The sequence below is a fragment of the Sabethes cyaneus genome, chromosome 2, assembly GCF_943734655.1.
Source record: "Sabethes cyaneus chromosome 2, idSabCyanKW18_F2, whole genome shotgun sequence".
Classification (NCBI taxonomy): Eukaryota; Metazoa; Arthropoda; class Insecta; order Diptera; family Culicidae; genus Sabethes; species Sabethes cyaneus.
The window spans coordinates 8,615,536-8,641,619 of NC_071354.1; the positions used below are offsets into that span (position 1 = coordinate 8,615,536).

At 43.0% G+C, this 26,084-nt stretch overlaps 5 protein-coding genes across 5 annotated transcripts; 3 read left to right on the forward strand and 2 right to left on the reverse strand.

Annotated features, from left to right (window-relative positions):
- Nucleotides 1-4,202: 4,202 nt before the first annotated feature.
- LOC128734458 (aldo-keto reductase family 1 member A1-A-like) lies at nt 4,203-5,503 on the forward strand. Its single transcript, XM_053828669.1, has 4 exons — nt 4,203-4,342; nt 4,402-4,569; nt 4,633-5,157; nt 5,216-5,503. The coding sequence occupies exons 1-4, from the start codon at nt 4,268-4,270 to the stop codon at nt 5,402-5,404; spliced, it is 957 nt and encodes a 318-aa protein (XP_053684644.1). The 5' UTR covers nt 4,203-4,267; the 3' UTR covers nt 5,405-5,503.
- A 722-nt stretch (nt 5,504-6,225) lies between these two features.
- On the forward strand, nt 6,226-7,638 carry LOC128733444 (aldo-keto reductase family 1 member B1-like). Its single transcript, XM_053827024.1, has 3 exons — nt 6,226-6,371; nt 6,430-6,572; nt 6,635-7,638. The coding sequence occupies exons 1-3, from the start codon at nt 6,294-6,296 to the stop codon at nt 7,371-7,373; spliced, it is 960 nt and encodes a 319-aa protein (XP_053682999.1). The 5' UTR covers nt 6,226-6,293; the 3' UTR covers nt 7,374-7,638.
- Nucleotides 7,639-8,372: 734 nt separating this feature from the next.
- LOC128737237 (1,5-anhydro-D-fructose reductase-like) lies at nt 8,373-9,469 on the reverse strand. The gene is made up of 3 exons (XM_053831834.1): nt 9,394-9,469; nt 9,161-9,328; nt 8,373-9,103 (listed from the first exon to the last, which is right to left on the reverse strand). The coding sequence occupies exons 1-3, from the start codon at nt 9,466-9,468 to the stop codon at nt 8,384-8,386; spliced, it is 963 nt and encodes a 320-aa protein (XP_053687809.1). The 5' UTR covers nt 9,469; the 3' UTR covers nt 8,373-8,383.
- A 517-nt stretch (nt 9,470-9,986) lies between these two features.
- LOC128734727 (1,5-anhydro-D-fructose reductase-like) lies at nt 9,987-11,390 on the reverse strand. The gene is made up of 3 exons (XM_053829053.1): nt 11,176-11,390; nt 10,855-11,022; nt 9,987-10,796 (listed from the first exon to the last, which is right to left on the reverse strand). The coding sequence occupies exons 1-3, from the start codon at nt 11,248-11,250 to the stop codon at nt 10,068-10,070; spliced, it is 972 nt and encodes a 323-aa protein (XP_053685028.1). The 5' UTR covers nt 11,251-11,390; the 3' UTR covers nt 9,987-10,067.
- Nucleotides 11,391-18,156: 6,766 nt separating this feature from the next.
- Nucleotides 18,157-20,535, forward strand: LOC128738609 (peroxiredoxin 1). Its single transcript, XM_053833882.1, has 2 exons — nt 18,157-18,314; nt 19,630-20,535. Exon 2 carries the CDS (start codon nt 19,650-19,652, stop codon nt 20,238-20,240), a length of 591 nt encoding a protein of 196 aa, XP_053689857.1. The 5' UTR covers nt 18,157-18,314; nt 19,630-19,649; the 3' UTR covers nt 20,241-20,535.
- Nucleotides 20,536-26,084: the final 5,549 nt, after the last annotated feature.

Sequence of the window (26,084 nt, forward strand, 5' to 3'; positions counted from 1 at the left end):
GGGGTAGCTGCTGACTTGCAATTCTCCATCCCAAAACGTTTGAGCAGATCGGATATATATTTGGTTTGATTCAACGACAACGTACCTTTGCTTCTATCCAGTTCAATTTTTAAACCAAGGAAATCCTGGAGCTCCTGCATATCCTTCATTTCGAATTCCTGTTGTAGTTGAAGTTTGATCCGCCTAATTTCCTCTAGTGAATTTGACGCCAGAACAATATCGTCAACATAGAGCACTAAATAAATACGTACACATTTCGACTGTTTCACGTACAGGCAAGTATCATACTGCGACCGCTCGAACCCAAGACTTAACAGGAAACTGTTGAACCGTTCGTTCCAACTGCGAGGTGCTTGTTTAAGGCCATACAGTGATTTGTTTAACCTGCACACTGGAGGCTGCCGCATGTACACCGTTTCCGTAAGCTCTCCGTTGAGAAACGCAGTACAGACATCCATTTGATGTAGATGAAGACCTTGCTGTAACGCCACTGACAGCAACGTTCGAACAGTAGTTACACGCACAACGGGAGCGTAAGTTTCTTGATAGTCGAAACCATAACGCTGGGAACACCCTTTTGCTACCAGTCGTGCTTTGTATCTAGGAAGTGGATCTCCTGCTTTGATTTTGAAAACCCACTTACACGGTACTACTTTTTTTTCCTTCCGGAAGATCTACAAGATTCCATGTTTTATTTTTCTCCAATGCACACATTTCTTCGTCTATTGCAGCTTTCCACATCAGCCAGTCATCGCGTTCCTGCAACTCTTCAATGCTTTCCGGTAACGTTTCCACGAAGTTTTCCGCATTTAGGGCAAAAGCAACACAAATGTCATAATCAGCCAGACGACAGGGAGGCCCACGGACTCGCTGACTACGTCGAACAGGAACAGTTTCCTCCACGGCACTTTGATCCGTATCACTATCCACCTCTTCAGCAGTATCAGTACCAGCTTCCTCCAACCGTTGCTGCGCATTTCCGATAATTTGATTCACCTCATCACCATTCATCGACAGTTGATCTGCTACTAAATGATCATCCGTGTAGATTTCCTTACATTGTGTAATCTTTGGTTTGGTTTCCTCGACAATTACGTCTCGAGCAATTACGATTTTTCGCTGAGTTGGATTCCATAGTCGATATCCGTTAACACCATAACCAACCAAATAACAGACTTGGCTTTTGGCTTCAAGCTTAGACTGTTTTTCCTTTGGAACGTGACTGAACGCCTTGCTTCCGAAAATTCGCAATTTCGACACATTTGGTTTGTGCCCAAACCACATTTCGTAAGGTGTTTTCATTTCCGGGAGTGCAGATGTTGGACTACGATTGATTGTATAAACAGCTGCCACTACTGCTTCACACCACATCGACCATTTGAATCCCGCATCATCTAGCATAGCTCTCGACCGTTCCATTATAGTCCTATTCATCCTTTCGGCAACACCATTCTGCTGTGGCGTATAAGGCACAGTTGGTTCCATTCTAATACCTGCATTCTCACAATATGCGATGAATTCCGCATTAATATACTCTCCACCGTTGTCACACCTTAACCTTGCAATTTTTGTTCCAAAATGAGCGGTGGCCATTGCAGCATATTTTTGAAATGCTTCCAGTACGTCTCTTTTTACCTTCAGCGTATAGACAGCGGTAAAATGCGTGAAATCGTCAATGAAACTGACAAATATTTTTCTTCCATTCCAGGAGGCGGGGTGGAACTGACCGCATACATCCATATGGATTAGTTCAAGAGGACGAGCAGAACGAGGTCGACTACTCTCCTCGAACGGCAAACATGTTTGCTTCCCCATCATGCATGATTCACATACCTTCGAATCCGGTGCAGCATTTCCTCCAATGTCGATTCCCTCGACCATGTTGTGACGAATAAGTTTCAACAGGCCAGTATTCCCCATGTGCCCGTACCGACGATGCCACAGAGACATTTCATTCTCCGCTTCCGAAACCATGGCTGAATTGGTTCGGTTGATGGTCACATCCAGCTCGTAGAGTCTACCCTGTCGCTTAGCTCGGCAGACCACTTCCTGTCCTCTCAAAATACGCGCATCATTTTCACTGAAGACGACTTCCATTCCTCGTTCCGTAGCTCGCTTTACGGAAAATAAGTTGCTAAACAAACCAGGCACGTACAGAGCATTGTAAACAGTGCAATTTAATTTCCTGTTTCCAACCGTCGACACCATCTTCACTTTACCAGCAAAATTACTTGTTAACGACACTCCAGACTTCGCGACGTTTATCAATATCGGCGTTTCCAATTTCCGTACGTTCCCTAAGTATTCTTTGTCACCTACCATGTGTTCCGATGCTCCGCTATCCAAAATCCAGCGAAAATCGTCTTTCAGTTCCCCTTCCGAAGTGATAAAATCATCGTTCGTTTCCGATAAATTGGCTCGTTGTTTCCTCTGCTTTCCTAGATTTTTCGATGGCCTTTCCTGTCTGATGTCTGGACAGTTTGCCCGTTTGTGGCCTATTTTTCCGCAAGCGTGGCACTTGAACGTAAATTTCCTGCCCTTACCAGCAAATGCTATTCCAGGTTCCAGCTTTTCGGTGCCGTGTTGTCGCTTCACGTCTCCATTCAGCAATCTCGTCCTGACAAATCCCATCGAACATTGCTCTACTGGTAACGTTTCCAAAACTGTTATCAACTAATTGTACGACTCAGGCATCGTTTGCAGCAGAAAGAATACTACTACGGCCTCAGCAAACTTCATCTCGGCGAATTCTAGTTCACGTACTACCTTTTCGAAAATAAGGATATGTTCCTCCAACGGCGACTTGTCGTTATACTTCATTCCGGTCAGCTGTTTCAGTAGAAAGAAAATTCCTGACACACCCTTCCGTTCAAATGTGTGTTTAAGCGTGTTCCAAATGTCCTTGGGAGATCGTTTACCGCCAAAATATTCCAGCTGGGAGTCTGCAATTTTGTGGATCAGGATTGACTTGCACTTGGCGTACTCTTGCTTCCGCCGTATCTGCTTTCGCTCCTTCTCCGCCACCACTTTCGCAGCATCAGCCCCGTTTTCCTGGTAAAAATCTTCCTCTTCCAACGACGTCTGGATGCAATGGAGCAAACCAACCTCTTCCAGGTATGCCTCCATCCGGAAACTCCAATTTGAAAAATTCCTTCCATCAAACAGGTACACGCGTTGAGTACGGTCCTCTTCCATTTTCACGATTCTTGAATTCTTCGGTTCTTCCAACGAAAAAATTACTTGTGACTTCTAGTAAATTTGATGAGTGAAAATTTTCTAACACGACTCGCGATTACTATGGTTACCCGTTGCGTGGGAGCCCATAACCTGTAGAGAAACACGAGTTGTTAACGCAGTGACGGTTTATTAACAAAGAGTTAGACTCACACCAGAGCTAGTCGTATTTATAGTAAACGTATAAATCAAAGGTTGCTAAGTTTACAAAACTAATGTTGGGTCTGTATTTCAACAGATATAACTCAGCTTTATCCAGAAAAGTTGTAGTTCAATCGTCCCCTCGTCCCATATATAACTTGGCAGAGACGGTACTGTCAAATGATTGTGGATTGAGTCAAAGTGATTGTGCCATCCCTGCATCCTACTGTTGAATTAGTTTTCACAGACCAGCTGAAGAGGAATTTAGTGGAACGGAAACAAATTTTTGTGCTTCTTTCCCGTACCGTTACTTTCGGTGCTCGCTCCTCCATTCGTGTAGCGAAAAGCCTGTGATAGTTTCGTTATTATGTAGGTACTTAGTTCAATTTGCAACATGTTTTATTGTGGTAACAAACACAAAAATTCATCATTTATTTCTGCCGCTACCCTTGGTGGTGGCCGCTATCAATGATGGACAGATGCTCTCTGCGGTTTTTGTGCGCTCCGCGGCTTCTCTATCGATGCTTGTATTTATCAGCAGCGCTTGCGGTGCCTGGGTGCCTCGGTTTGCGTGATTTCGCGACTAGTCGATGACAGTAGCGCTCAAAATTATATTTCTGGCCCATTTTTTGAATATGTAATTTTAAACAAACCAAGGTGGGATAGCCGGGCCAAATCGGGAACTATTGTTGCAAAAAAAACATCTTTGTTATGCGAATCTTTTGTTTATTTCGTTTGATTAAACATTCGCGAAGCTACAACGTATTTTTTTGAACACTACTGTGTAGTCCTACGATGTATAAAGTAGTGAGCGCTGTTTACTTCTATTCAGCGTTCGTACTCTCGCCCTTGAGAGGGTTAACAACGATTGTTCGACAAACGTGCAAACAAAATGTCAAACACAGTTCCCACCGTCAGCCTTGGCAATGAATATAACATTCCCGGACTTGGATACGGAACGTATCTGGTAAGTTTAGTCGCTCTCTTGATAGTAATGATGCTGGGTTTGTGACGCTTGTTTTGTAGGCTAAACAAGATCAGGGAATTGATCTGGTTAAAAAAGCAATCGATGCAGGCTACAGGCATATCGATACAGCCTTTCTGTACGAGAATGAGGTCGAAGTAGGCGAAGCGATCCGAGCGAAAATTGCCGAGGGTGTCGTAAAGCGGGAGGATATGTTTGTCACAAGCAAGGTAATGACTACAATTACGAATCGTATTATTAAGAACATTTGATCAGAATTAAATACTCTCCAGCTGTGGAACACTTTCCATCGGCCGGAACATGTGGCCGAAGCTTTTAGGCGGTCGTTCGATATGCTCGACATCGCTTATGTCGACCTGTACCTGATGCACTCGCCCATGGGATTGCAGTTCCAAGGTTACGAGCACAGTGATATGCATCCGAAGGATGCCGATGGACAGCCACCGTTTGACGACATTGACTACGTCGAAACGTGGAAAAGCATGGAGAAACTGGTAGGGGATGGCAAGGTTCGCAGCATCGGCTTGTCAAACTTCAACAGTGAGCAAATCACACGAATTCTGGAGATTGCCGAAATAAAACCGGTAACGAACCAGATCGAGGTGAATCCTGGTTGCAACCAGAAACGGTTGATAGAGTTTTGCCGAGCCCGTGGCATTACGGTGACGGCCTTTGGGCCAATGGGTCGTCCTCATCGTTCAACTTATGGAAACAAATCGGCCCTCGGGGATTCGAGGGTGATTGAGATTGGACAAAAGTATAGAAAAACTGACGGACAGGTGATTCTTAGATATCTGGTACGTTCATTAGTATGCATGAAGCAGAGCGATTTAAACTGAAACGTTTAAATTTCAGATCCAATTAGGTACAATTCCGATTCCATATTCCACGAAAGAGGAGCGAATCCGGCAGAATATTGATGTGTTCGATTTTACGCTTACCGATGCGGAAATGCAGTACATGGACACGTTCCAATCGGAGCGAACGTTGCCCTTTCCACCGCTTAAAAAGCACAAATATTATCCATTCGATATCGACTTTTGAATAGCTGGAAGTTTTATCATAGTTGGTCTTTCTTTTCGGTGACGTGATGGGAAGTAAAGCATATTAGATAGAATAATTTCGTTTCTGGTTAAATATATAATACGGTATCTAATCTTGACATCTTTCCGAACACTTTGTGATCCCAAGCCCTTAATCGTCGTTTGAAGCAATTCTGGAACATAACCTCTCCAGTTCGTGTTACCCAAATAAACTTCGTGTTTACAACTTTCAGCAAGTAGGCGCGGAAGTGAAAAAAATCGACTCTTTCCTGTTTACCCACGATGTTTATTGATTAAGAATAGACAGCAAATATAATAATTTTGAAAAAAGTAGTGCAAACAAAAAGAAAATAGGTCATTTTCAGTTTGAACATGGGTATGTTAACGGATTTATGAACGAACACAGTATTTAAAAAATTCTAATTCACCAATTTCCCCGAAAATTTGGATAGAAATTTTTCCATGATGGCGAAAGACTTTAAGGCAAAGTCGAACAGAACACGGAAATTTTTTAAAGTACTTTTCTATCCATTACTGTTCAATAGAACAGGCAAATTTGTCTGATTCGAGCAGAGAAACATATCGCTAATACTATTATAGATCGTTTTAGCAATCACTCACTAACAGTTTTCATTTAGCCGGTGAAACAGCGTCATCCGCCCGCCGGCCGGTGCTCAATTTTCACACATATACTAATCACGCCGTAGCTAAATGTACTTCTGAATCCACTGCTAACTTCAACACTCACATCAGCTATTTATTCGTCTACTGAAATAGTCGTATGACAGTTTATTTTGAAACGCCGCCAGATAACGACGCTCATTTTTACTCACTATCATCATCATAAAAAAAAATTTCTTTTCCCAAATCGTTACTTTTTAAGGCAAAATATGGCACCAACAAACGTTCCGCATGCATTTTTCGACAACGGCAACAGCATCCCGATGATCGGTTTGGGAACTTGGGGCGTAAGTTATTGTTATTGCGATTTTGACTTAGATTAAATATCTAACCGGTTTGGATTAGTCTCCTCCAGGCCAGGTGACGCAAGCCGTTCAGGATGCCATCGATATCGGCTACCGCCATATCGACTGTGCTCACGTGTATCAAAACGAGCACGAAGTAGGCGATGGAATCGCGGCAAAGATCCAGCAGGGCGTCATCAAAAGGTGAAGGGTGGATGAAAATTTAACAAAAATTAAGTGTTCAAAGTTTTATTTCCTTCATTTAGGGAGGATATTTTTGTAACCAGTAAACTGTGGAACACTTTCCATCGACCGGATCTGGTCGAGGGTGCTCTGCGTGCCACGCTGAAGAATCTCAAACTGACCTATTTGGATCTGTACTTGATTCACTGGCCGGTGGCCTACAAGGAAGGCGATGAACTTTTCCCCTTCGGTCCGGATGGAAAAATATTCATCTTTTCCGATGCAGACTACGTGGATACGTGGCAGGCGATAGAAAAGCTGGTGGACGCTGGGCTGGTTAAAAACATTGGCCTATCGAATTTCAACTCGAAGCAAATTCGACGAGTGCTGGATGTTGCCCGCATTAAACCGGTCACCAACCAGATCGAAAATCATCCTTATCTAAACCAGTCTAAGCTGACGGCATTTTGTGCTGATAACAACATCATCGTTACCGCGTACAGCCCTCTGGGCTCACCCGCTAGGCCGTGGGTGAAAGAGGGTGACGTTGTTCTGTTGGAAGATGAAAAATTGAAAGCAATTGCCAAGAAGTATGGCAAGGAACCAGCGCAGGTGCTGATTCGCTACCAGATTCAGCTCGGTCATGTGGTGATTCCAAAATCGGTTACCAAATCACGGATCGCTTCCAATTTTGATGTGTTTCGTTTCGAGCTGGACGCAGCCGATATGAAACAGTTGGCCGCCTTGGAGCGAAACGAACGTATCTGTCCGGAGTTTGGAGCTTACGGTCATCCCCATCATCCGTTCGAGAACGATGAATAGCGTCATTGTTTCATGATTGGCTCGAAAAGGTTGAACGAATTAGCGCGATTACACTTGCATGCTAAGAAATTGTTATGCGCAATTGTCATTTGTGTTGTTCGGTTTTCGTGATTTGTTCAGTTCGAGAAAAAATATACAACTTTCAAAACAATTATCGACGTTACAGTTAGCATCATAATTATTACTGACATGCTCAGAAACAAAATCAGAGTTACACCACATCAATATCGTACTCCTTGTACTAAATTGGAAACGGCGCTCAATAAAGTTCCCTCTTCAAATATTCAAAATTACACGTAAAATTCGTATTAAATTTGTAGAATCCCACCAAAACCAAAAACCTACAAACAGAAAGCCATAACGAGCCGCATCGAAAGCGACCGTGATCCTTCTTCCTACGCGCATCCCATCAGGACACACCTGTACAGAGTCCAATTCGTTCCAGCCGAAAAAAAGGAACAAAATATAATAAACTTCCTTTGAACCTTTTCCAAAGCCAGTAAATCGATGCGGAACAAATTTCTTGTTGGAATTGCTTTTAATTTCGGTGGAAAAAACGAAAAGCAACAAAAAAAGGTGATGATCTTCGATTCTTTTCCATCCTCTCGGGAACGCATACGCAGCCTGCAGGGCTGAGGCACATGGCGTTACGGTAATCAAGCAATTTTCCACGGCTTGCTTTGCTCCTTTGACGAAAGAACCTCGAATTCTGTCGAAGAAAACGTTGGCATCTGCTCTTCCTGGGTTTTGGGCATTCGATTTACGGGACAATAGGTGAAAATCTGTGAGAATTACCGTCGCTACGGTACGTCGCTTTGTTTTCGGAAAAATTGTGATCAACTAGCTGTTCACTTTGATTTCCCGCTTGTTCGCTATGCGCGTTCGATAAGGCCACTTATAGCGTCATTGGTTTTCGGTTGTTATCTGGATGAAATTGATTATTCTGCCTGTAATTCGGTGTGAGACAAATAACTCAATTGTTTGTTTTTTTTGGTTGAATGTTTATTCAATTAAAAGTCAATATTGAAAGGATAGTACTTATGGTGGGCGGAGGCGGCGAACGGAACGGTACGTTTGCCTGTGTTGAAACCGTCCATAATTTTGATTTCAGATTCGGTTAATTTGAAGTCGAAAATTTCGATGTTCTGGCGCAGTCGGACAGCGTTTGCTGACTTCGGTACCGGAATCGTTCCGAGCTCGATCAGGTATCGCAAAATCACTTGTCCCGGTGTTTTTCCGTACTTTTTAGCAATCTCCGCGACCCGTGGATCATCCAGTGCCGGCTTGGGTGTGTTAATGGGATCCTTTTCGTAGTAGTTTGGACGTCCCAGGGGGCTGTACGCGGTCAGTGTAACGTCCAGTTGTTTGCAAAACTCAGTCAGCTTGCGTTGGTTCAATCCGGGATTACATTCCACCTGATTGGTCACAGGTTTCACTTCGCATTCCTGCACGATACGAGCAACCTGCTGGCTGTTGAAGTTCGACACGCCAATGCTTCGCACTTTTCCACGTTTCAAAAGTTTTTCCATTGCACGCCAAGTATCAACGTAGTCCACCTCGGTAAACTCCGGAACAGCGGCACTGTCAGGGTTTTCCGGCTCCCAAGCAACAAATTTGTGACCCATCGGACTGTGCATCAGGTACAGATCGATGTAGTCGATGTTCAGATTGGCAAGCGACCGGTTAAAAGCTTCCTCAACTTTGTCCGGATCGTGGAAGCCATTCCACAGCTGTAAAATATTATCTAAGGGGTGACAAAACTCGACTACACATTATCGAGGACATACCTTAGTGGTTACGAAAATATCCTCGCGTTTGATTACACCTTCGGATATTTTTTCCCGAATCGCTTGACCCACTTCCTTCTCGTTACGGTACAAGTAGGCGGTGTCAATGTGACGGTAGCCGGCGTCGATGGCTGCCTTGACAGCGTCGATAGCTTCACCTTCACGAGACTTTTGGCGAAAAAGCATGGCCTGGTTGATCGATTGCGTTATTTTTTGAAAGGATTTGTACTTACCAACCACGTTCCCAATCCAAGAACCGGCATTCGGTAGCCATTGTTCAATGTTACAGTCGGAGCAAGTGAAGCCATTTTCTCGCAGTTTCTTTCGCGGCTGTTGATAGGAAACTGAAAGTTGTTGAACAAATGTGCAATTCTATTTAATATTCCGATGGCGAGCAGAAGATAATTCTCAACGACGCTGATAACGACTGATAGCGCATGGGTGGGTATTGTTTAATACCTGTGATGAAATATGTGCATGTTTATCACGTACTGTATCGATGACATTGCAAATATTAATATTTCCGGCTTCCGGTAAAAGGATATTCTGCCATTTTTGAGATCATGTCGAATCAACTCGTTGGTTGGTAAGCATTCCTTTATAAAGTACTGGACTCGAGAAAATTAAAATTGAAAATTCAATATTAAGACGAGAAAAAGTTAGTGAAATTGGTTTTAATTATGCAGTCCTTAACGTGCCACAATGATGAAGGTTCAAGTCCTAACCAAAATACGCGTATCAGTGAAGGTCACATAAAATATATTAGAACTCAAAGAAATTTCTCCAAATTTTTTCTGTTGTTTTTTTAATTTTCTTTATTCGCTCATTAATTTAATTGAATAAAACAAATTCCTCTTTCATCTTAGGGTTAGTTTACTTTAGATTTTCTCTGATCTTATCTGATAGTTTAAAACTCAATCTTGAACGGGAAATACTTATGCTCGGTGCAAAGGTTGAACGGCACCGTACGCTGTCCGGTGTGGAACTCGTCCATCACCTTGATCTCTTCCTCGGTCAACTTAAAGTCAAATATATCAATGTTCTGCTTGATACGTTCCGGATTGGAAGACTTCGGAATCGGAATCGTTCCGATGTCGATCAGGTAGCGCAAAATCACCTGACCGGATGTTTTGTTGTACTTTTTGCCGATCTCGATTACCTTCGGATCGTCCAGTGCCGGTTTCGGCATATTGTCCGGATCTTTTTCGTAGTAATTCGGACGTCCAAGCGGGCTGTACGCCGTTACGGTTATGTCCAGATCCTTACAGAATTCCGTCAGTTTACGCTGGTTGAGACTCGGGTTGCACTCAACCTGGTTTGTTACCGGCTTGATCTCGCAGTCGGCCAGCAGACGCGTGATTTGTTCGCTGTTAAAATTAGAAACGCCAATGCTCTTAACTTTGCCCGTCTTCAACAACTTCTCCATTGCCTTCCACGTGTCGATGTAATCCACATCGGAAAACTGCAGTTTTCCGTCAGCATCATACGGCATCAGATTTTTCGGATCCCAATCAATAAACTTATAACCGATCGGTAAGTGCATCAGATACAAATCAATATAGTCAATGTTCAAATTCTCCAACGACTTTTGGAAGGCTTGTTCCACATGATCCGGATGGTGGTAAGTACTCCAAAGCTAAAACACAAATCGATTGATCAAATTTTGATCAAAGCAGACCAAAATTCCCACTTACCTTGGACGTCACGAAAACGTCCTCCCGCTTGATGACGCCTTCTTCGATCTTTGCGCGAATCGCTTCGCCGACTTCCTTCTCGTTCTGATAAAAATAGGCGGTATCGATGTGCCGGTAACCGGCATCGATTGCAGCTTTGATTGCTTCAACTCCTTCGCCCTCTTTGGACTGTAAAATTAAACCGCGATTGAATAGTTTTAGTATGCAAAACTGCACTAATTTTAGACGCGCACTGTTTTTGCTGTCAGGCGAAAACAGCGAATGCAAGCTAACGGCACAAAAAAATTCCACTCAAACAAAACATTATTTTCGTTTACTTACCAGCCAGGTTCCAAGTCCTAGGACCGGAATTTCGGTACCGTTATTAAGCTTTACGGTTGGCGCCTTCGGTGACATGGTTGTTGTAGAATTTTCTAGAGTTGGCGTCCAACAAAATTGTCTATTTTATCCAATCAGTCGGAATACGGAGTGCGATGGGAAGCGCGAGTCAAAGCAAATAATAATGAATTACACCACCAGCACCAGCGAGCAAGCAAGCAATAGCATAGCGTCGGATCGAAAGGTATTTAATTGAAATGCGGCTGCCGCTGAGGCTGAACGGTGAGCAGGGTGAGCAGTACTTTGGTAGTGGTGCAATGATGAAATCGTGGAAATGTTTAGCGTTGTTGATTGAAGGATGTTAGCACCAGCTATCTTTTGTCATCATTTTTATTGGCATAGTTTCTCTTAGCGTAAGCATTTCTATTATCGTTCAGGAATTTGATTCCTCAATTTTAAATCAACTAAAGTTTCTGCGATACACTTTTAAGGACGTTTCCGGCATTTACGCATTTACGTATTACGACAAGGTTTGGGATAGGGTGTCATTCCAAAAAATCAACAAATGCGAGCCTCACGACCTAAGTAACAATTTCAGGCTGATCAATCGCTTTTATAGCTGATTTTATTTACCCTGTGCCTGATCAATGGTTTTGGTTTAGAAATAAAACCCTTTTTTAACTCTTAAATATCTGAATCTGGTGATTTTATCAAGCTTCAGGCTAATTGATAGCTGCTTTCGAAGCTGCAATGAAGCTTAATAGCAACTTTTTTGCGCTTTTAAATAGCCAATTTGCGCAATGCTGTCAATTCTATTTTAGAACGAGAAATAGTTTTGCAATCTGCATTTCCAGTCGCTCAATCAACGCTTCATCAACCTTTATGCAGCCAAAAAATCTATTGCCGTGAACATTGTCGAACGCGATATTTTTAATTTCAAATAACTTTAATTCGTATAAATAAGCTAGCTGATTAAAAATGCATGTCTTTTTCCGGGAATTGAACCCGCCATAAGCACTCACCGTATGATCCGCCCAGCCACGTAGCCCCCCTCGAAATATTTTGGCTTACATTTAAAAAAAAAATTAATTGCAGAATAACAATACACCAAGCTAAAACTGTAGCACAAGTATATTTTTGATGAGTGGACCTTTGAATAACAATATAACCGTCATCGTTTTGAATCTCTCATAGTCTGAAAATTCTCAACTATGTAGCTCTTCATTACTCGAAACATTCGGCATGGACAAAGGCGACGAAATAAGGACATGGAATGGAGATTTGTTACCTGAAACGGCAGATCTCCAAATTTTGTTGTTGGCGACAGGGTGCTGCACGATCAGTTAGAACCTCGAAAGTTTTCAGAGCGGTCGAGTGACCAACGACCTTGGAACGGGCTTCGTAGAGTTGGGCAAAATGCAGGATCGCGTAATGGACTGGAAAGCGATCAACGAGAGGATGTGCGTATTGAGGATAGAAGGTCGTTTTTTCAACTACACCATCATAAACGTACATTGTCCACACGAAGGGTGACCCGACGATGAGAAGGAAGCGTACTATGCACATCTGAAGGCAACGTATGACAGCTGCTCACGACAGGACATCAAGATCGTCATCGGGAATATGAGCACCCAGGTCGGCAGGGAAGCAATGTGTAGACCGGTGATCGATCCCCCTAGCCTGCACATCGACACGAACGACAATGGCCAGTGACGCATCAACTTTGCATCTTCCCGAGACTTATGGTGATCAGAAGCAAAATTAAATGTTTTTATATTTGTTATACATGTTTTGATAAACGCCCAGCTATTTTGAGTCTTAGTACTAAACACTTAACATACTTCAACCACACGCCACAACACCGATGGGTAAATAGGTAAAGGCACAATACACAATGCGGTCGACAAACCGCCAAATAAATTAAAAAGAATCTATGGGTAGTTCTCAACAAAGCACCAACGGCCATTTGAAATCAGGCGAGCGAGTGCTTAAGAGGTGCGAAAGTTTTAAAAGATCATATGTGCCAAAGTGAAGTGACTTTGAAAGTTCTTTTGATATATATTCCCTAACCGAAATAGGCATTCAGGTAAATTCAGGGAAATGAGAAAAGTTACAACCCAACGATTTTGCTAAAAGGGTGAATTTCCTTCCCACCTGTAGGACCTTTTGGTATATTTCATATACTTTTATCGACACCGTTTATAGCGATCGGCGATCGCTTTCCCGGAAGCTTGCGAGCAACCGAAGGTACTCTGCACTCGTTTCGGCCTAGGCAACTTGACGGTTGTCTACGCCTAACCCGTAAAGGATCAGCGATTCGTCCTCTGATCGTCCGCGATCATAAGCGCAAAGGAAGACGCCACCCTCGGGCAGAGGCCCTAAATGTAAAGGAGGATTCCCTTCTCGGTCTGGCAGAAGGCGGTCTCGTCCGTCGCCAACCGATCCCAGTCAACGAAGGAAGCGCCTGAAAGGAGAACTTAACTGGAACGCCTTTCCAGGTCGCCCATTCGTCGCCGCCATTCCGTCGTCGACGCCATTTTGCCAGCCGGCATTGGAGACGCCCGATAGCTGCAGCGGAGATCAGCGAGCGCTCGCCGGTCATACATAACCACCACCGTCAACCCGCAGAAGAAAGCAATGAGTAGTGAAGTACCGTGAACCACCCCATCAACACATTACACGTTACAATAAAAACCCTTTGCTAGAAAGAAGTTGGCCGTTTCAGTGTAGAATTTTGTATCGCGAAATCCCTCCAGTTTGCCCAGTAGCGCGCCGACCTTGCGACGAAGTCCGGGTCTCGTGCTGCTGAAGTTTGTCGGGGTAGCAACTCATTTGGGAGTTGTTACATGCTCTGCCTTCTTCTGTGGCGCTCGATGCTTCTACCGTCGAAAACGGATGGAGTATGATGCGCTCGGCCGTCAACGAGGCCGTAACCGCGGTGCTAGGAGTGGAAACCTCGAGTGCACAAAATGATTGGTTTGACGGGGAATGCCAACAAGCGATAGAAAGGAAAAAAGAGCTTGGAAAAACCATCTAAGCATATCAACGAGAGAGAATTTGGCCAAGTATCGACGAGCGCGGAATGAGTTGACCATGATCCTGAGGAAGAAAAAGCGCCAGAAAGAGGACAGATATCGTGAGGAGCTGGAACAACTATTCCGGGCTAATGACACACGCAAGTTTTACGAGAAGGTGAACCAATTCCGTGTAGGAGATATAGCAGGCATAGTGTAGATGGAAGTATATATAAGAGTGACATTTACTGTAAAATTAGGAGTAGCCTTTCAGAAGCGAATGAATAAACATGTTACTAAGAATTTCCTGGAATATCGCCTACAATTATCAGAAGTGGGATTATTCTCCGTGAGTGCCTTCAATCAACGATGCAGAAATTTTTGAGAACCGAGAGCTTATCAGCAAATGAAAATTCCTCAAGGCAATCGAAGGAAGATGTCCATTCGGAGCAAAATCACCACTATCGACTATTTTTTATGAAAATCAAGATGCAACTGTTCGTTTGACTGTTTGAGCTAGTATGGAACGACAACGGAGACGAAACCTTTGGCGGAAAATTTATCAGATTTGTGATAGATGTTTCGAAATTCACAACTCAATTTATCGTTGGTTTGGCATTGGGTTCGATTACTTTGGACAAGAACGGACGAGCAGACACGGATTGTGCAGCACCTGTTTGTATATTTGTACAATGGGACTATTTTTTATGATGAAACCAGGGCCGTTGGTGCGACTACTGGTGTGACTGTTGTAGCAGTCAATATCGAGACAAATGTTGTTGGTGCCGCTACTCGAGCCGTTGGTGCGACTTCTGGTGTGACTGTTGGAGCAGTCAGAACCAAGACAAATGCTGTTAGAGCAGCAACTAATAAAATGTACATCGAAGACGATGTATTTTGTCAAGATGGCCGAACTGTAGGAGATATAGTAGGCATAGTGTAGATGAAAGTATATATAAGAGTGACATTTACTGTAAAATTAGGAGTAGCCTTTCAGAAGAGAATGAATAAACGTGTTACTACGAATTTCCTGGAATATCGCCTAAATTCGTAAGGGGTACAAACCTAAACCTTACATGTGTAGGGACGAGGGAGGGGATCTAATCACAAACGAGCGCGAGGTGGTAGAGTGGTGGAAGCAGTATTTCGATGAGCACCTCAACGGCGATATAGCAACAGAAGTTTACCTCGGAGTGCCTACAAACGACAACAGCGTGGTGGCTCCCGATCTCGAAGAGGTCCAGCGAGAAATTTCTCAGGGGGGGGTGACAAAAACTTTTAAAATGATTTGCAATGGCCTAAAGGTAGCTGAAAACGTATACACTCAAGTCGCTTTTTACGCAGAGGATACGTCCCGCGTAAATCAAAACCGCATAAATTCCGACAATCGCGTAAAAAAACCGCGCTAATTCCGAAAACCGCGTAAATTCCGAAAACCGCGTAAATTCCGAAAACCGCGTAAATTCCAAAATTCGCGTAAAAAACCAAAATTTCGCGTAAAAAAAGCTTTATGGATTTCAACACTACGCGAAAAAATAGACGTTTTGAGCACTTCTGCGTAAATTCCGAAAATCGCGTAAAAAACCGCGTTAATTCCGAAAACCGCGTAAATTCCGAAAGCCGCGTAAAAATAGTCGCGTAAAAAGCGACTTTAGTGTATTTGGTGAAAGTCAGTAAGCTACGGTGAACTGGACTCGTAAAGAAAACGCTCGCGCTCGGGTACTTTTTCATTTCGACGTAACTGCAAATGAGAGGTTCTGTTCGTGTTGCCTCTCTTCCGCTTTTTACGGCGAAACTAACCCAGGTAACCAATAAGCATTAAAATAAGCAGTAAATCAGTCGTTTATTAGCATGCCTGGCGTTTTATACTGCAGGTTGTTGTTTATCAGCTTTTTGACTGCATAACTGTTGTAAATTGGCATCCACAATTCTATTTAAATTCTTCTTGTTGGTAACTAGCTGCAAATAAGCATTGTCAGCACTATAAGAGGGCTAGCAGTAAAGTAGCCGCATATTTTGCCAAAATAGCATTTAAGTAGCAACTTAAATGCTTATTGGCTTGCTTTTAAATTGCATTGGAAATGCTTATTGGTTACCTGGGAATGAATTGAAAAGAAAAATTTCAAAACATTTGGCTAGCTAATGACTCCGGCAACTGATTCATGCAAAGCAGATATGTCAAAATGCATTAATATCGCCGTAAACAGCGGAAGAGAGGAGACACGAAGAGAATATCCCATTTGCAGATACGTCGAAATGAAAAAGTACCCGAGAACGGTTCTATTAAACAACCAAACCGGCACCCAGAACAGAGGGGCTTAACGTGCGAGCTGGCTCGACCAGATCTAAAGCGATATTTTTAATTTTTTAAACAAAAAACCGGGGCCTCACAGAAGTCTGGCAAATGGGCGACGAGTAACGCAAGTTTGAGTTGAATGGAGTTTAAAACAGTACGAACTACCACGGCTCTAAACTGCTGCCGATGACGACGAGGATCATACAACCAGCCACGTAAATTTTTCTGAGCAATGGGAGTATGAGCCCCCAAATAGATCAATAGATTTCAGAGATATTTCTATCTCAATGGATTGGAATTTTGCAAATTATCGAAAATAATTAAGCAATGTCTAACTTTAGGAATCCTCACATCCGTGGTTGGTTGGAAAAAGCGTTGCTGCTTGCTTTTTAATTATTTTCGTACGTCTTTCAGTGGAAATCACGAGTCAACGTGAAAAAAAATTAAAGTAACGACACGGCGACAAGGTTATTAGTTACTGTGAAATAAGCAGATGCGAAGATACTGACGGCGTCAGTAAAAAAACTGCCAAGAAGTCTGTTTGAAAGACTCTATTGATGCAGTTAATAAATCAGCTGTGGAACCCTGAAGTCGTCCATTCGTCGATAGTGGGTGCTGACCGTCCTTTTTGTTATCTTCGGTTCATGTTTTGTTCCGTTTGCGCGCCAGAATTACTCTTTGCAAAAAGAAGTGCTAAATCTTACTATTTCTAGTGATTTTTCGAAAAAATATTGGTTTCGCGTGATTTTCTAGTTTCCACTGCCATTATGTCCGACAGTCCAATGGTGAACGGTACCGGTACTCGCAGTCGAAAGCGGTTACGTTCCGAGGACGATTCGGGTTCGGTACCGCAGCAAAAGTTGTTCGTCGATCAGCAACGAATAGATGACCAGGATGAGCACAAAATGAAGCTTATTCAAGGTAAGGATTAGTGCGATGATTGTTGTAATTTTGATTTAAAGTGGTATTGTAAAATCATAATAGGTTTGTAGTAAATTAAATTTACAAATTTCGTCGTTTGTAACGAAATTGCTATCAGAATCAACCAATTAAATAGCTGGTGCTGTTTGTTGGTAATGAGCGTGACGCGATTTAGTTTTCTCACGATATACAACCACCACCACCATTGTAGTAAATTACTTCAGTTCCATCTCATTTGCGTTGCTATTTCAATTTGTAAGAAAAAGACAACATCTGCTTACGAATCTCGCGCCTCACCGTTTTTCTGACATCACCGCAGCGAGAGGCGAGAGCATAAACCCCTGAACCCTTTCCCGCGCTTGCACACATGGCCTCTGCCTGCCACGCACGGCCTACCGCGTGCACCGTTAGATCGACGTTAGAGTGCTTCACTGTTGTGTAGCAGGCATGAGGTTTCAAATAATAATTCTTTAATTGTTTGTATGATTATTTACTATCACAGAGGCATATTAAATATCGTTCAAACTTGAACCGTAGGATAAAAAAGTTTTATTAATGCGACAACTGTTGGACTGTATAACATGATTTCCGTCCAATCACAGCGTTGAACTATTCTAACGAACACTGGTTAAATTGCTGCTTCTCGCGCTCTTAATTCGCTCGCGTGTGCAATCTCTCGGACTCGGATTCATGTTCCACCAGTCGAGTCATACTGAATTTTGACCGTCTTGTCTTGTTGAGTTCAGTCAGTACTTTTTGTGATCTACTAGCGGTTGGAAGTTTTTTGTTTCCGTTGTGTTTGTCCAACTCTAGTGCTAAGCAGTTTAGCAGGAAGCCGGTATTCCTGAAAAGAAAAATACCCAACGAACGAGGCTCTTCACTAGTTCCTTTGTGTTAACAACCGTAAAAAGGTAATCATTTTTCCCACTGCTAATGTTGAATAATTTTACTGAGAGGTGAAAGTATGTCATGCAATAGCCATTTTGAGTTTGTAGATGCTATAGGAAACTATCGGAATTCGATTGATTTTTCCCACTTTTCCACTATGTCCGCTTTGTCGCTCTCAAAGTCGAAACAATAGTTGCTATTGCTATTATTGAGTGCACTTCAAACATGTCAGTCGCCGCTGGTCACGCACGGTTGCTAGGTTGTCTGGAGAAAGGCACACTGACTAAAAGGTGTTCTTCAGATTCTTTTGCCTTTTCTTGGGAATTGTGTCGGCTTGAACTCTTTTAAACTTAAGTAGGAAAGTAGCAAGCAATTATTTAACTAACATTGCTCTCAGCCAGCGGCATCGTTACGTCTGGCTGGCGGTGATCGTTGCCATTTTGTTTGTATGGTGCTATTATACGTCATTTGAATGTACCGATTCTACACGCCTGCTGCTCAACCTCCCCTTTCCGCTAGATCAGCACCGCGAGCGCTGATAGAAATTTCTAGAATCAAAGATAGTTTTTGTGTCGTGGAATTATAACATGTTCGCATGATAAGGTGAAAAACGCACATAATTCCAATATTTCACACGGTTCAAGGTTACTTAACTGGTTTATCATTTTACTTTCCTTGTACTATATACCACCCGGTAAAGACATGGAAAACCGGCTGAGGTGAAATGGAAAGCACCTGACCGGCATAGTGATTAATCGTGCGAATATTAAAGCGCTAACCAAATCAACATAAGGTAGATACTTACCTACAACACATGTTCCACCCATCCGTTACGTGCTTCCCTGACGCAATCGGTGCAAAGTTGCATTATTTACCGGAATAAACGCGAAACGGGCGAGGTGAGCAATCGGCTGATTTTCATTACCATTATGCCGGTACTCACGCGCAGTCCGGTTGAAGCGAGTTATGTTATAAAACACAGCATGCTGCGATGCGAACGCAAACATGCGCTGATTCTTCCGAAGAAACCGGGGACTGCGATCGCCTGTCACTGCGATCGAAAAACCGGTTTGGGTGCCTCTCAATAAAAACTATTCCTTTTTTACTTTATGCGGGCTACCTACCTATATTTTAAAATTCATCAACATAATTGCCTGCCGTTGAAAAACCTTTGCATGATTTATTTTGAAGGGTTAACCGTAAAAAAAACTAATGGATCCCAACCTTTCCCGCAGTCGTAATTATATCGTAACATCCTTTTCTATTGCGCAACCATATTGATTGCTATGAGGTAACGAAAATATTAACGTGTAACTATCGTTCGATCTATTGCAACAGCACAACCAACAAATTTCATCATGCCAGTCCCGGAGCTACAGAAGCCAGCACCGAAGTTCGCCGGCACGGCCGTCGTTAACGGTGCCTTCAAGGAGATCAAACTGGAGGACTTCGCCGGCAAGTATCTGGTGATTTTCTTCTACCCACTGGACTTCACCTTTGTCTGCCCGACCGAGATCATCGCATTCTCGGACCGTGTCGAGGAGTTCCGCAAGCTGGGCTGCGAGGTAATTGGAGTGTCCACCGACAGTCACTTCACCCATCTGGCCTGGATCAACACGCCGCGCAAGCAGGGCGGTCTGGGTGAGCTGCAAATTCCGCTGCTCGCGGACAAGTCGATGAAAATCTCGCGGGACTACGGTGTACTGCAGGAGGAGAGTGGCATTCCCTTCCGTGGTCTGTTCATCATCGATGGCAAACAGAATCTCCGCCAGGTGACGGTCAACGATCTGCCGGTGGGTCGTAGCGTCGACGAAACGATCCGCCTGGTGCAGGCGTTCCAGTACACCGACGAACATGGCGAGGTTTGCCCGGCCAACTGGAAGCCCGGTTCCAAAACCATGGTAGCCGATCCGAACAAATCGAAGGAATACTTCAATGCAGCAAACTAAGTTTGCACCATTCACTGTCATATCGTTTAAAAAAAAACTAACAGTTAAATAAGACACACAAAAGCTGACACTAATATCATCGCAATTAGGTTTGAATTAGCATATTATTTAAAACCATAGCACCGTTAGAAGCAACCCAACCAGAGGAGGCTCTCTACGAAGGAGACAACCCGAATAGCCAGGAGCTAGTGTAATCATACTTGCATCTCATTGTCGTTTCACTTCCCTCTTCGTATCCCTTCGCAAGCAAGTTGGAGAGAAAACTATGAGCAATAATAAAAAGTATTGTTTTCCACACCTATAAACATTACCTGTTATCCATTCATCCCAGCCATAAAAATTAGTCAATTATTTTCCCAGCCTTCCGTTCGGGTGAAAGGGAATGACCTCTAAAAAGTGGGGTTGACAAGGCCAAAGTCAGTCAGCCGCAGAAACAGAAACCGTGATCATCGGTCTTATCGCGTCGAGTGACGTCGAAACGCGTGGCGAACCGAGACAGGAATCGTTTTCATTTTTTTTTTTTGCAATACCACTCAGATAAGATGCGGAGCTGCGTTTCCGCACGTTTGCTGTTTTGAGATAAGCGAGCGCATGTGTTCAGCGTATGATAGAGGGCCAAACGTTCCCGGAGCAGGTAGCACATCTGTTGTCTGCTTTAATCTCGTTTAATCAGGTAGGACAGTGTGGATTTTAATTACGATACCTATATGTAGGCGAAAGATGCTAGTAGTTATGAAATAGCAGAAATAGAGTTGCTCGTGGGACAAAGTGCTGTGGTGACTCACGAAAGGAATGCATCGCAACAATGACGAAGCAGTTTTTTCTTAATTACCTGCACACGACAACTACAGACCTAAGGCGATTGGTATAGGTGCGAACAGGTGTTCTGTAGGTTGGTTCAACGCTTAGGCAAAAAAGGTACTCTGATTTTGTATTCCGATGAATCTTAATTGCGAACGAGTTGTTATACCCATTCAGTTTTGCTGGTGGAATGAAGAATACCATTCACTTTCGTTCCGTAAACCGATTCGGCAGAATACAGATTAAGGCGCTGACTGCCTTTCGTTCAAAGTGAACAGCAGAAAGAGGAAAATAATGAATTGGAAATATTAAATTACATATGTATTAAACTTAGGCTACCGATATCACTTTCCCAATGAAAAAAAACCTGCCGGGTCTGCTAACATTACTGATGGTACAGATCAATTGCAAGGCTAAGCAAAGCTGAGTTAACAAATTTATTTCAATTAACACCTGTTGTATTGTGTGATTTATTTTCCTACAATCAAAACACTACGGACGGTTTAGATGTTACATAACGATTTTGTCAATAAAACGGTAATTTGACATAAAACGGTACATACATTTTTGTAATAGAGCTAGCTCTGCCCATGGCGAGAGCCAGTCTGGCCAACCGTTCGCCACGGTGCTGCCCCAGAGTGCAGGGTCTGCCACTCAAACAACTCGTCGATTGTCCTTCTTCAACGAATCAGTTATGTTCGAAAACCATGTACAAGCATAATCTGCCCCAACTCATTTCGCTTGATTGAATCGAACGCTGCCTTAAAGATTAGGAAGTTAAAATCTCGAAATTGATTGAAGCGCTTGGTCGCATGAAGCCATTTTAAAGTTTCACCAGAACGTCTCACTCGCGAACATTTTATATAGTTTCTGTAGCTGTAACTCTGTCAGTGGCACCATTCTTATTACAAAACATATTTGTAATATAAAGATGATATATAGGTGGTGGAGCTACAGGCGCTACTTGGAGAAATTCCCATCGTACACCTGGCGAAACTTGGGGGACCAGGACGGGCCGGCCACGCCGCAAGGAAACCGGACGATTGTGCAGTGAAATCCGTTCTCTTCAAGAACCCCACCGGCACCAGAAATAGAGGGACCCAACGTGCTAGATGGCTCGACCAGGTTGAAGCCGACTTGCGTGTGTCGAGGTACGCAACGAATTGGCGACGAATAGCCCAGAACCGAGTACAGTGGAAAGGAATTCTTGATACGGCAAGAGCCACCCCGGCTCTCGGCTGCTAAAATTCATTATCCCTATTTATACTCGTTTACGTTTACTTTACTGGAACAACTGGAATAAATCCATGCCGCAAGTACGACGTCGTTGCGCTGCTGAAGGTGTGCTGGAAAGCCTCAACGGTGCGTGCGTTCAGAGATAGATGGAAACGGGTGATTGAGTGGTGTCCACCCAAGCAACAATGTGAGTTTTATTGTACTCTTATGGTGGTCTTCGAGACCAATTTTGGTCTTAAATGCCATCATAAGAGTGTTATAAAACCTAAATTGTTACTTGGGCAAGCAATCCTCGAATGTGCAGGTTCACAGTCAATTGTCGGTTCTTCAACATAAACATTATCAACGTGGTGAACGCGGTGCGCCCTCACCTCAAAAGTATCGGTGACGACAAGGAGGAATTCTACGCGCAGTTGGAGAGTGAATACGACCACTGCCCAAAGCATGATATCATGATCGTCATCGGGGATTTCGTTGCTCAGGTCGGCCAGGAGGAGGAATAGACTTATCAACTTTGCCACCTCCCTGCCAGAACATAGCCGTACATAGTAGCTTCTTCCAGCACCGTCTCCTACACAAATGCACCAGGAGGTCACCAAATTAGACAGAATCACAGATCGACCACGTCTTTATCGACTATTGACGCTTCTCAGACATTATCGACGTCAAACTAAATCGAAGTGCTAACGTTGACTAGGACCACCAGTGGTCTTCTCCGTTGTGAACATTATTCGGTACCGACGTCAACCTCGGTGAAATCTCACGCGGATGAAGCAGCCAGAAGTCGTCACAAACTACGTGCACTTACTCGAAGCTGCGTTGCCAAAACGAGGCCATCCAAAACCTCTCGAAGACTATTCGAACAGCATTAAAAAGCAATTATAAGTGCAGTGGAGAGTTCCGTGGGGCGAAGCACGGAATCAGTTGAATGGCTGGTTATCCTACCATGAATGTAAGAGGATGATTAATAGGGCGAATGTTGCGTAAGTGACAAAGATGCATAGTGCCGCACGTCAGAACGTGGAAAGATACATGCAGAAGAAGATGCAACGAACGCAAATCAAGTCGGTCGGACTCCGTCCAATATACAAACGAACATTTTGCTTGCGTCGGACCGACTCCGGGTGACAAACTATTACTGTGAGCAGCCAATACAGAGACGAAAATAGAAACGAAAAATACGTAATCATATGCTTCCAGTCAGTTTGCAGTTTAGACTCTTCGATATGAACGCGCAAAGCGGAAGAGCGACTGTTGGCTTCTCCTGAGAGGCTGCATGAATTATAAGACGGCATGGGTTCAAAAAACAGTCAGATGATCGTTCAAAAAGCGCAACTTGAATGCGGAAAGCGTACGCATGCACGCAGTCACATTCAACTTGCGATCCCTTTTCAAGCCCTGGTCCCAAATGATTCTCCGCCGACTCTTATTACTTACGAACAGAATTGTGGCAATTTATCAATCCGTTTTCGATGAAGCACGGTAAACAACGGATGAAATATTTAAATTAGATCATCCAAATCAGATCCTACAAAAAGATCGTGAATACAGAATTCCTACGCACCATTTGACTTCAAAGCTGGATATAATACAGTCGACCGAAAAAAAACTATGGAAAATCATGGACGAGAACGGGTTTCTCAGGAAACTGATCAGACTAATTAAGAGTGGACTAATTAAGAATGCTACGTGCTGATTTCGAGAAGATTAACGAGTTCATTCGAAACTTGCAGGGGTACTCGTCAAGAAGAGTTCAGTTTCTCGTGCTTGCTGGTTTGTCTATTCTATGTTTGATGTATAGGTTTTGCCTATTATCATACTTAAAATGGAACTTTTAGCGAACTACTGATCAACATAGCAATGCAGGGTATTATGAACCGAACGAATTTCAACCCGCGGGACACGATATTCAAAAAATTTAGTCAATTCGTCTGCTTTGCCGTCAAAATGTACATTATCGACAGAACATCTGTAGCATGTTAGACTAAAGCACGAAGCAGAGAAGTTTGGGATAAAGGTACCGTGAACGTACCATATTCTGCGCAGTTAAGACATTTTTATGTTTATTCCGCTATTCTAAGTATTCTAGATTTAAATTATCAACGTGGATAGCAGCAACGTGAAGTGCTACGGTCTATAATATCTGGTAAAAAATATGGGAATTATAAGTCGACCAACAATTGAGTATATTTTTCGTTTTGTAAACTTATCCACGGTGCCTAATTCTGCGCACTTTCTTGCGTATGTTCCTAATTCTGCGCACCCAAAAAGTGAAAATAAATACTCCTGCCATGTTGTTTATGTCTTTATACGCTGAAAGCACACCAAAAAATCCGGCCTTAGCCATTATCATAACTAAATCCATGATCCGGCCTTCTTGTGCCGTCCCAGCGGCAAAGGAGTATTGTTATCATTTTGATTGCCTCATTCTAAATAGTTTATACTCGACAACGAAGGGCGAATTGACTCGGGTTTTCTACATACTGAACATTACATTGCAGACTAATACTAAAAATTGTGTTTTCATATAGAAACCACTTCCCCACTCTCTGAGAGCCTCATGAGGTTGAACATTAAAAAAATAGAAAACATGGTTTGATGAATCGGCGCTCGTAGGTTCGGACCCCGAGACACAGCACAGGATTCCAATCAACACAAGTTAAAGATTCTAATTGAATTTTCATGCCTCTATACCTCAGCCATTTAGGTGAGGTTGAATATGAATATGGAACATGAATAAAAAATCTGTGCCTAAATCTGCGCATTATTGCATCGCATTTTTCTAAGGAAAGCAATGCATGCAATCACTCTTTTTGTCTAAAACATGACTAAAACTAATTGTTTTTTCTAATTATGCTGGGTAATTTGATCATTGCAAAGAATTTCTATCATAAATTTGTTAATTTTCTAGAAGGACAATCTTAGCGTTGGTGCTAACGACGATGTTTTATGCCTTATAAAATACTTTCAGTTTCACATTAAATTATTTCGCTCTCAAATATTATGGCCCGTTTGTGAATAATGGCGTAATATTCAACAGACGTTTATAAAAAAAATAACGCAATGATCATAGTTATGCAAAATGTTAAAAAATGCTTATATAAAGAAAAATGCGCAGAATTAGAGGCGGTCACGGTAAATATGTTTAAAGCAAGATACATGATAGACAGCGGAGCCGAAGTCGATCAACACCGCCTGAACAGTTGGGTAACGATCAACGGCGATGAGTTCGAAGGAGTTGACGAATGATTAGACCAGGTGGAGCGAGATCTGCCGGAGAGTACACGGTATCCAAGGAATTGGCGATCGGTAGCCCACAATCGAGTGGAGAAGTTTCATTAATCAGGAGGCAATTTCGTCTTAGGAGGCAAACCAATTAAGTTAAGTAAAAAAAAGTAGCAAGGGTTCGACCCAACATGATCATGGAGTGCACCTTGTACGCAGTGTTCACCGGCGTAATGTCACAGAAATTACTGCAATCAAGTCGACCGCCTTTCTTGTGGATGGGACAAATCACTCCTTCTATCCATTCCTCCAATCGTTCCTCCTCCAAAACAATGATATACCGTTACTAGTGGTTTTTTACCATTTTTATAATGTTCTTCAGAGAGGTAATCTTTTCTTCTTCGATTTCTCACCGGATACCCTCGAGATCGAGTGCTGGAACTATTGGACTAATACCGATACTATTATTTGTGCAAATTCTCAACTTCACTTTGCTTTCGTTTTGAAACAGTTATATGTGATTATCTTCTATACCTATAAAAATGGATTTCTGTCTGTCTGTGGATTGTACTTAACGCACAC

Excerpts from the sequence above, each read along its gene's own strand:
- LOC128734458 (XM_053828669.1), top strand. The coding sequence starts at position 4,268 with ATGTCAAACACAGTTCCCACCGTCAGCCTTGGCAATGAATATAACATT. Across the intron at positions 4,343-4,401 it reads TTGGATACGGAACGTATCTG|GCTAAACAAGATCAGGGAAT; the intron begins GTAAGTTTAGTC and ends CTTGTTTTGTAG. Across the intron at positions 4,570-4,632 it reads ATATGTTTGTCACAAGCAAG|CTGTGGAACACTTTCCATCG; the intron begins GTAATGACTACA and ends AATACTCTCCAG.
- LOC128733444 (XM_053827024.1), top strand. The coding sequence starts at position 6,294 with ATGGCACCAACAAACGTTCCGCATGCATTTTTCGACAACGGCAACAGC. Across the intron at positions 6,372-6,429 it reads TCGGTTTGGGAACTTGGGGC|TCTCCTCCAGGCCAGGTGAC; the intron begins GTAAGTTATTGT and ends GGTTTGGATTAG. Across the intron at positions 6,573-6,634 it reads CAGCAGGGCGTCATCAAAAG|GGAGGATATTTTTGTAACCA; the intron begins GTGAAGGGTGGA and ends TCCTTCATTTAG.
- LOC128737237 (XM_053831834.1), bottom strand. The coding sequence starts at position 9,468 with ATGGCTTCACTTGCTCCGACTGTAACATTGAACAATGGCTACCGAATG. Across the intron at positions 9,329-9,393 it reads TTGGATTGGGAACGTGGTTG|TCTCGTGAAGGTGAAGCTAT; the intron begins GTAAGTACAAAT and ends TTTCGCCAAAAG. Across the intron at positions 9,104-9,160 it reads ATATTTTCGTAACCACTAAG|CTGTGGAATGGCTTCCACGA; the intron begins GTATGTCCTCGA and ends AATATTTTACAG.
- LOC128734727 (XM_053829053.1), bottom strand. The coding sequence starts at position 11,250 with ATGTCACCGAAGGCGCCAACCGTAAAGCTTAATAACGGTACCGAAATT. Across the intron at positions 11,023-11,175 it reads TAGGACTTGGAACCTGGCTG|TCCAAAGAGGGCGAAGGAGT; the intron begins GTAAGTAAACGA and ends TTAATTTTACAG. Across the intron at positions 10,797-10,854 it reads ACGTTTTCGTGACGTCCAAG|CTTTGGAGTACTTACCACCA; the intron begins GTAAGTGGGAAT and ends TTTGTGTTTTAG.
- LOC128738609 (XM_053833882.1), top strand. The coding sequence starts at position 19,650 with ATGCCAGTCCCGGAGCTACAGAAGCCAGCACCGAAGTTCGCCGGCACG.